The 10184-nt window shown below is 41.1% G+C and overlaps 1 protein-coding gene across 2 annotated transcripts in view; it reads right to left on the bottom strand.

The window, feature by feature from the left end:
• Window positions 1-6039: 6039 nt before the first annotated feature.
• Window positions 6040-10184, bottom strand: part of tmem87b (transmembrane protein 87B) — an 11947-nt gene continuing 7802 nt past the window's right edge. The window contains exons 12-19 of one of the 2 annotated variants that reach the window (XM_061039516.1): window positions 8724-8821; window positions 8564-8622; window positions 8359-8462; window positions 7843-7919; window positions 7676-7746; window positions 7484-7536; window positions 7358-7388; window positions 6040-6347 (exon numbers count right to left, since the gene is read on the bottom strand). In XM_061039516.1, the coding sequence (XP_060895499.1) occupies window positions 6306-6347; window positions 7358-7388; window positions 7484-7536; window positions 7676-7746; window positions 7843-7919; window positions 8359-8462; window positions 8564-8622; window positions 8724-8821 (535 nt within the window). In that variant the 3' untranslated portion in view covers window positions 6040-6305. Of the gene's footprint in view, window positions 6348-7357; window positions 7389-7483; window positions 7537-7675; window positions 7747-7842; window positions 7920-8358; window positions 8463-8563; window positions 8623-8723; window positions 8833-10184 lie in introns of both variants that reach the window. The other variant, XM_061039515.1, reaches the window with a different exon arrangement.

Genomic DNA, 10184 nt, shown 5'->3' with positions numbered 1-10184 from the left:
TCAAAACATGTGTGTGAAGTTTCTTGTTCTAAATCCACTCTGATCCTCTATTTGATCATGTCTATAAACCCCTCTATTTCAGCCCTGCTCAGAACAGGCTGTTTCTGTGTCTGTACCTTTAAATATGTAAATGATCTGTGTCTGACCACGCCCCCTCTCTGGAAGGTGCTTTGGTGTACTCTGTCTTTCTCGCTCCATGTCCTATTGTTTACGGTGAGAAGGCAGACTCAGAGGGAAGAACAAACACCTAGCTGTGGGAGTGTCACCCACCTGGGGGAGGGGCTACTGCCCTTTGTGATGTCATGAAGGGAAAATCTCCAAACGGCCTGTTTGAGCACACATTTTGTGAAAAGTGGAGCAGGGAGAAGACGGAGAGGATGGACTTTTCTCATCATTGGGGGGTTTGTAGACAAACTAGAGACACATGTTGATGTTAGAGAAACATGGTGAAGTTTATTTTGCATAATATGTGACCTTCTAAATTAGTGAAATTAAAACCAATGCAGAGTTGATAAAGGAGAAGTGGATGGCTTCAAAAATGTTGAAAAGCAGATAAAATGTGAGAAGAATAATGTGTGTTTTATGAAACGATTTGTGGGACTGAAGTCTAAAGACAACACAGGTATAAACAGCATTTAGCCTTTTTTTTTACTATTTAAACAGTGACTGTCACATCTCTCAGTGTGTCTACTTGTCAGAGAAAGAAGTGACTGATGTCCTCCATGTGTCTTCTTGTAACTTCGCTCACTTCTCCATCCAGAGGTTTACATTGCAATAAAAGAGGCCAGGGGAGCTGCATGCTTCCAGGAGGGAGTGGATGGTGAGAATCAAAACAAACCACACCGACACTGCGTCGCTGCTCTGAAACTGAAAAACCTGTCTAAATCGTGAAGTTTCATTTGATAACAATACCCTGATCGTTCCCTCTGCAGCTTTGTTTCAGACGTGTGCTCAGGCCGTTTGATGTTCACACATGTTTCGTCCATCGTGAGGCAGGAAGGATGTTTTGCCAGATGCAATTGGAGAGCTCTGAGCTGCGTAACCGAAGCCATTTGGAGAGAAATGATAAAAATATACAGAAGAGGCCTTGAGGCGAAGCCTGCACAGAGTGTGGCTTTCACTCGAGTTACGTCAGAACCACAGCGGCATGGTGACTTCACTGCAGTATCCATAGAGGCTGGATAAAATAACAGAAACACACATTCAGCAGATAAACACCAAGACACAAATTCATATTGATTTATTGAAGCCTGTAATTTGTTTTCAGAAGTGTTTCTTTAGCTGGATGACATCTTGAATCTTCAGAATCCAAATGTAGGGAAGGACCTAAATCTAACCAATGTTGCATTGAAATATGCGTCACTCCTGTAGAATGACATTGATTGGAACTGTACAGTATATAAAGATGGACAGAAAAACAGACACCTAGAAGTGAAGCCAAAATATTAAAAGCGCCCCCTGCTGACTGGCTGCGATACAACACCTTTCCTTAACAGCATGCAATGCAAGCGAGAGCAACAAAATCACCTGTTTGAGTGTCCTAACAGCCTGCGAGCGACGCAGTGATGAGAAGAGCTACACACCGTTTTGTCCCCGACTCTGCGACGCCCCGTTTGTATTGTAACTCCTGTCACTCGCATGGACATGGACGTGGAAGGAGGGGGCTCTAAAAGGCTTTGAAAATGTCAAACAGGAAAGCTTTTGATTTAATTTTTCTTTTCTCACTCAACAGAGCTTGTTAGCTTGTTTGACAAAGTGAAGATAGTCATTAGCATTATTAATGTCCATATCCATGATTGAAATGTTGAGCCTTGACTTGTGTGAACACCGAAGAACAAACGTTATCAGGCCCTCTGCGAGCCGTTTATTAACAAGCCTTTGAATGTTGTGATTTGAGTCAATAGTTCGTTAAAACAAAAGACCACACCTCCGTTTGTCCACCATTTATACAAAGAACCACGACTTTCTGTCCACAAGGAGAAACTGAAATTCACAGAGCAGAGAAGTCATTATTTGAGAGATGCTGTGTGGACAGGGAGCATCCAATACTACGCAATATCTAACACCTGTGTATTGTGAGGACACGGTGTAAGTCATAAGCTCCGCCTCCTCAAAGTCATCAGATGGGAGATGAGGCAAACTATGTTAATACACAAGTCAAATTACTTATTGTTAAACCCTGATTCTGTCGTGATAGTTATTAACAGTTATTATGTCCTAGTGTTCATTTATAGTCGTTTTGTTTTTTCAATTATTGGATCCTAAAATGGGCGGGATGAACGTGATGATTGACAGCTCTGGTGACCAATGCGACTCCTGGCAGAGTTCCTAACGCGATAAGTAGAGGAGGAGCGGTGAGAGAAAACATGGAAGCCTAACAATACAGTCATAAAACTTTCCGTAACCACGAGTGTCAAGGTATTTTGGCTCCGCTTTTGTACAACAGAGGAGAAGGGAGACGTGTTGTCCATATTAATATGCAGTCAACGGTTTGATCGGTTGATTTTTTTCTGTCTCACTTACAGAAAGCTCAGGCAAATGTACAAAAAAAGTGGATTTTATAACCACTAAAAGTGTTTTAAATGTCAGTAGTTACAATATCTCCTTAAGCTTAAACATCCCCAAACTTTAAACTCAGAGCACCTTTCAAACTCTGGATCCTCATGAACCTGACAGGAGGCACGTGTTTCGCCGGTGTGCTCGTTCAGAATGAAAGGAATTGTGGAGGAATTTACACAACGTTTATTATCCAGGAGAGAGGCGAGAGGGGAGAGGTCGCCTGTGGATCGTCTTTCATGCAGGGATAAAATGTTTGGAAGAAAATCCAGAAAAATGTGCGAGATGAGAGAAGCAGAAAGGAGATCCCTCTGCTCCTGTATTTCACTTTGAAGACGCCTGAAATCTGCCGTTACAGCCCAAAAAAAATTGTCAATCAATGCAGCAGGTTGCTCTGGTGTTAAACCATCTAATTTAAGGTAATTGTTATTTCTTTGCCACATAAAAAATCTTGAAAGTTTTCTTGGTGATTTCCTTTTGTAGAGATGCAACTGAGGCTATTTTTAAAAAATAAACTTGGATATTATAAATGCTGATTTGCAACTTTAAACCACTGCAGAGTCTCTAAATGTGCAAACTTTGCAATGACAGTAGGAAACCTCCCTAAGAAGTTTTTCAAATTCACCAAAGACTGAAGAGGAGACATTGGATCATTTCTTAGTCATTAACCAAATATTATTCCTGGGAGCTCCTGAGATCTCATGTCTTGTAGGTTCCTCTGGATTGTTGGTGGGGTGGGCTTGCTGCTATGCCCCGCCCCCCCCCCCTTTAGTCCTGAGTGGATTGTTCCTCTTCCAAAATGGCCCCAGAACTCTTCCATTCGATGTTTCTATAATTTATAACATAAAGGTGATGAACGCCGGTTAGAGTGCCTCCTGTAAGTCTTTGCCTCTGGGCCTAATAAACTCCAGAGACGCCCCTGAATGGACGAGAAAATGTGTTATGTAGTCTTTGTGCTGTTTTTAATAAGAATATTTTAGGTAATGCTTTGCAAATCATCACATTTGTTTTTATTTAAATTTTACTAGACGCTCCAACTTTAAAAGAAACAGGGTTGTAAATACTGCAGCAGAATCTTTCAGGGGGTTTAGAGGGTATGAACTCTGAATGTGTATTATTAGCTCGACCAGATCGGTCTCTAGAAATGAATAATGCAATGACAAACACACAAGGTTGTTTCTGGATTTTATGTTGTTGCAACCCTCCGATTCACAAGCCCATTAACGGCCAACGACGAGAGAGAGAGAGAGAGAGAGAGAGAGAGAGAGAGAGAGAGAGAGAGAGAACTCAGTTTGCACTCTGAGAAACTCGTCTTCTTTCAAAGCCTCCTCTCAGTATGTCAGCCTCTGCCTTTCATTATCATTCATCACGATTGTTCCTCACAATAGCCCATTCATCCAAACACTCAACTCTCCTGTTACCTCTCGTCTCTGGTATTTGTAAAGCTTTAAGGAGAAACAGATTCAAAGCGATGTAACAAACTTTTTACCATATTTTTTTATTTTCAAATTAATACTTAAAAATCATAACTCAGGAAAACAAACAGTCGTCTGTTCTCGGTTCATTTAGAGAAGAAAAAGTGCAGGTATATGAAAAGTTCACGCCCAGATCTTCATGAAAAAGAGAGAAAAGAGGAGTCATATTATCCCCGACACCTCTCCACCTGTGTGAATTATGTAATAACAGGAATTAGTCAAATACCCATCTGTACAAATAACATGGAGGTCCACTGCAGGTGTCTGCAGATTTATGTAAGAGGAGGACAGTGTGCCATCATAAGCACGATTATTCCAGGCTTCCCAAACGAGAACAAAAAAAAAAAACAAGGGGAACAGAGAGATCAGAAACCAAAGTGATCAGCTTGTGCTTTTGCTAACCACAAAAACGCATCGCATAAATCAAGATTAAACGACAGCACAATCGACAAAGGACGGCCTCTCCTTCGACAAGCACACAGGAACATCTGAAGACTGTTTGTGAAGGAATGCATCGACTTTATCAGCAAACAAAGCAAAGAAGATCAGCAGCGGAGATGCCCTGATTTTCTTTGTGTTGTGTTTTGACTGTGATTGCAGCTGCTGTCACAGCTTTAATAAAGTATCTATCAATGACTTTTCAGGGTCCAGGACATGAAAAATAAAAACATGGACGCACACGCTGTAAACACACTACAGAGAAAACCCGGGTGAACACACTTTAACAACGTATAAGTACACTTGAAACCCAAATAAATAATGAAATTATTTAACTTCATATTAACAGACGTGCACAGTATATTGCTCCTTATTCCAGAAGACACTAAAAACCTGCCCGCCCACATACACACACACACACATACAGTAGATTAACGCCACTGAAGCCAGTTACATTTCCATTTAAAAATTGCACAAAATCACTCGTTTGTGCTTCGTCCCTCGCACACATAAATACGGAGGATGAAAAAGTAGCTTCAATCTGAGACATGGACGACACCTTTAGGGTTATTGGTCGGACGTGTAGGCACAGCTTTGATCCTCAGGAGTGCACAAGAGCAGTTACTTGGAAAAGTCGTTTTTTCTGTTTTATAAAGTTTCCTATCTCAGATTTTAAAGGTCACATATTCTGCAAAATCCTCTTCTCCATGTTCCTCTAACTCTAACATGTGTCTCTAGTCTGTCTACAAACCCCCCAATGATGAGAAAAGTCCATCATCTCCGTCTTCTGCCTGCTCCACTTTTCAGAAAATGTGTGCTCAAACAGGCCGTTTGTAGATTTTCCCTTCATGACATCACAAAGGGCAGTAGCCCCTCCCCCAGGTGGGAGACACTCCCACAGCTAGGTGTTTGTTCTGCCCTCTGAGTCTGCCTTCTCACCGTAAACAATAGGACATGGAGTGAGAAAGCACCGAGCACACCCAAGCCCTTCAAGAGAGGGGGCGTGGTCAGACACAGCTCATTTACATATTTAAAGGTACAGCCACAGAAACAGCCTGTTCTGAGCAGGAGAGCTCTGAGACTTATTTAAACTGAAGAAGTAGAGGAGAATATGTGACCTTTAAAACTGAAAAACAAAATGTTACTTGTGATGCTCCAGATTAGAATTACATATCGTTTCTGACTTCACAACTTTAAACTTAAGATTCTATTTAAAGTGATTTGTTAGTGTCAAATTCTCACATCCGTCATGGCTGCAGAAATAGCTTCGATAAATATTCTTAAAGTGAATAATTAAGAAATAGAAGTGATTATGATTACTTTTCCCCGTCATAAATAAGGATCTTATCACAACCACTCAAATAAAGACACTGTCTGAGTTTATGTTCATGCATCATGAGTGAGGCCCACTGTTCTTCATTCTCTTCTAAAAGAAACCCAAATGAACATTACAGAAATAAATACAGCACTTAATATAAAAAGAAACATTCTCTTTGGAAAGAAAGGCTCAAAGCTGATCATATCAGGGGGAACAGTCGGTCAGTGGAAAGACAGTTTTTTTTCCTCTTTCTCTCTCTCGAGTCCTTGGCTCCGAAGTAAAGATGAGGAAATGAGCAGAAGTCCTCCTACTTTGTGGTCTGCTCCACCCTGCGAAGTATCAACACACACAGGACAGGAAGGTCCCCTGAAGTATTAAATGGCACACCACCACCACCACCCTCACCGCCATCACCACCCGACTGGAAATCCTGGGGAGAAAAAAAACCCCGCAGCGGGGTCAGGGCACGGCTGCAGGGTTCTCCCTCCACGTCAGTCGAAGTCTGGAAACGCGGTTCCTCACTCCAGCTTGGACATCTCGTACCTCGTCGTCATGATTTCCTGGGAAGGTAGACGGAAATAAAAACTTAACATTTTCACAGACACGGGTCAAGTTTTGATTAAACTCTCAGACACACATTCCCTCTCCAGTCTTACTACTCGTTGATCTATCTTTCTCTATTCAATCATGTGTGTTTGTGTGCTTTAAATGAATATGTGCATGTAGGGAATAACACTTTATCTGTCACATGTGCTCAATAGAGATGGAAATATGTTGCACACTTTTTATTGACAGTAAAGGCAATCTATTAAGTTTGAAGATTTTGTGCTTTTATTAGAGGGACAGGAGAGTGGACGGAGTTGGAAACCAGGAAGAGAGGGGATGACATGCTGGAGGGTAGCCACAGGTCGGATCTGAACCTGGGCCATCCACTTCAAGGACTGTAGCCTCTGTGCATGTGGGGCACAAAGACCAACCCCTCCCACTGGCTCCAGGTGAATTCTCCTGATTATATCCTGCTGCGTTCTCTACATCAACTCACTCTGACTTTCTGCAGAAAAAGTACTCAGGGTCTAGCAGGAGAAACTCTGGATAACGTTTGACTGAAAAATGTTTCTGTTTGTGTTCAAACAAGCAGCACACCCTGAAAACTTCAGCAGTCTTGTGCAATCTGTTGAAAACTGGACAATATTTATACATCAAACGTGCAATATCTACGCTGTTAATCCATCAGTGTATATTCATATTTGTAAATATTGTTTATATTCTCAATTACCTGCGCTTGAACATAGATTATTACTTATTAATACTTTATTATTGCTTTCACTTGGTACTTATGCTTATTATATTGTTATTGCTATTTTTATTGTGAACTTATCTGTACTTCTAACTGATTTTTGGCGTTATGAGCAACTGTAGCAAACAAATTTCCCCCTGGGATTAAAAGTATTTCCGATTCTGATTCTGAAGTGTAAAAGCACTGTGTATTTTCTGGTCAGGTTCTTCAGGTATTTGTTAAATAAAATATGATGAGTACATATATATATATGTAAAGTCATGTAGTTCATACCTCATCAGAGTCCAGGAGGACTGGAAGAGCTCTGCAAGGAACCACAAAGAGACGCCGTTAGAACCACAGAATCCTTCAATGAAATCATCTTCCTGGCTAAAAAGTTTAAATGAACGGGACACTTACACATCAGTAAGAGAGCTGGGAATGTTATCTTCTACCCACTTCAAGTCGTCATCCTGGGAAAGAGAGACACATTAAGTTGAGAAAAAAGTCAACACTGCCATCTGCTGAAATAAGTCTCTCTTGTTCAGCTGCTTTAATAAACTCTGGACGTCATTTATTAAACAAAAAAGGGGGTGATGTTTTGTCACTGACCGGGTTCGGTTCTGGAGGCTTTGCGGAGCCGTTTGTGTCACTTTTAGATGCTCTCAGCTTTATGCCATCAGCTGTGAATAAAAAAAAAAAAAGAAGAAGCACACATCAGACGCTGCAAATGTTCACACTTTACGGCTAATTTTGACGCTCTGATGATGTGACCGTACCGATGTTTGAGGAGGCGATGAACTCCTCGATCTCCTCGTCGTCATCAGAGTCGTCCATGAGAGGCGTGAAAGCATACCTGTGCATGTTGAAAAGATTTTTTTTTTATTTAACCAGGAAAAAGTCTCATTGAGATTAAAAATGTCTTTTACAAGAGCGTCCCGACCAAGACAGGCAGCAGCACAATCACAGGGTTTCAGACATTAAAACACAAAACAACAATGAACATAAATAAAGAAACATTCATCAGAATCTGTCATAAGTCATCAGAAAACATAGCGATCAAAAAGGAGCAATACGAGTTAGCTAAAAACATCTACGGTCAGATATTTCTGCCTCCAGATCATTAAGACGACCTTTAAAAACATTCAAGGAAACCAGCTCCCGAAGATTTAAAGTATCTTGCAACCGATTCCAAGAAGAGGGAGCAGCATACTTGAACGCCCGTTTTCCTAAAATACGTTAACAAAGAACAAACTGATGAAGTGGAATCAAACGGTCCTGTTTCCTCTGCTTACCTCTGGTTGTTTGCAGACGGCCTCCATAAGAACATTATGACAAACAGAATGACGGAGAACAAGAACCTCCAGAAAGCGTCCTCCACCCACAGCTCGATCCAATCCTTCAGGAAGGAAACGGGTCAAATAGCCGATAAAACATGTAAACCCATGAGTCTAATTTATATTTAAATACTGCTGCTTAAGATGCACAAACCGTACTTACAGACTGACAATCTGCGAGCCGGAACTTTTTCGCTATCCAACCCATAAAGATGACGGACGCTGAGGGGGGAAAAGGAAGATAAATCTGTTTTTTTGTTTTCTGCAGATAAACTGAGAGAAGCATATTTCATGACGCGTTCAGGCGTAGTCGTTCCACTTACCGATGACTGCAAATATGAGCGTGTTGGTGAAGTGTCTGTACAGAGACAGCTTGACGGGGTTTCTCCTCAGCTTCAGGGTCTTGATGGTTTGTGCCAGGCTGACAAAAATGTTAGCGGCAGTCAAGGTAAACACGTGGAGGACTAGAATACAAATTAACCGAACTGCTATCATACAACCCTACTTTATGAAACAGCTCCTCCCTGCAGACTCTGAGTCACACATGTGTGTGTGTACAGAACACATAAGACGGGGTTTCTTGTAAATAATGAAATGTGTAAAGAATATGATGGATGTCAGAAACAGCCTATTCCGTAAAAAACTAAATCTATTTTGTGCAGAATCTTTGCACAAAGTACAAGATTAAAGTTAACTAAAGCATCAACTGTCCGGCCTTCCCGAGTTGTCGTGGTTACTATCAGAATGAGAAATATTTTATTAATCCCAGGGGGAAATTCGGTGTTACCATTGCTCTTCACACAATACAGCAGTAAGAAATAAAATAGAATAGAGATAATAAAAATAAGCAATAAGTACCAAGTAGGGACTAATAGGTTGAAACAGCAGTGAAGGAAGGTTCTTCTCAGTCAGTAGGGACTTGGGTTAGGAACAGGAGCGTCGCTGGTTCAAGTCCCGATACGGACCACAATATGTAAGTTGGTCTGGTAGCTGTGTGATTGACATCTCTCACTAATGCATGTCCATGTTTGTGCATGAGTGTGAGAAGAATGTTGCTCAATAACAGTGTAAACCAGAATTTCCCTCAGGGATTAATAAAGTATATAAAATCACCCCGGTGATGTCTTTTGGTCTACATGGTTGAGTTGTAGGGGGGCCAAGAGGGGCCATGTGGTAGATATAGACCATTGGACAGCGCCTGTGTTTCTGAATTATAATCCGTCATCACGACTCTGCACTTTATCTGTGAACTAATTTGCACATTGTGATCGTTGTTGTCTCTTAACTTCTAGTTTGTAAACTGTTTCTTTATCATGTAATATTTTATTATGACGTGATGCTGCTGCCCTCTTGGCCAGGTGAAAGAGATCTTGATCTCAATGGGTTATTTATGGAAGCCCATTTCCGCCAGTTAAAAAAATAAAAATGACAATAACTATGTGATAAAAAATCAAAATGATGGGAAATGGGCTTCCATAGTTATTACCTGGTTAAATAAAAAATAAAAAATAGGTAGTATGAACGTCGTCACTACCTGGAGCTTACATGTACGGAGCCTGGATCCTGGGTGCATGTGGAGCTACACTTCTTCAACACTTACACAGTTTGAATTTCACAGACTTGGACTCCGACATCACACGGCTGTGTAATCAATTTGAAAGCACAAAGATGAAACGACGCCAGAGCTTTGTTACGGCGCTGCAGATTTCAAAATGTTGATCGAGTTTACATTGCTTCGGCTTTCAAAATACACCAGAAGAAAGAAACGCAAATCAACGGTCCGC

Source organism: Labrus mixtus, chromosome 6 (assembly GCF_963584025.1).
Source record: "Labrus mixtus chromosome 6, fLabMix1.1, whole genome shotgun sequence".
Taxonomy (NCBI): Eukaryota; Metazoa; Chordata; class Actinopteri; order Labriformes; family Labridae; genus Labrus; species Labrus mixtus.
This window is presented reverse-complemented; position numbering and strand designations above follow the sequence as displayed.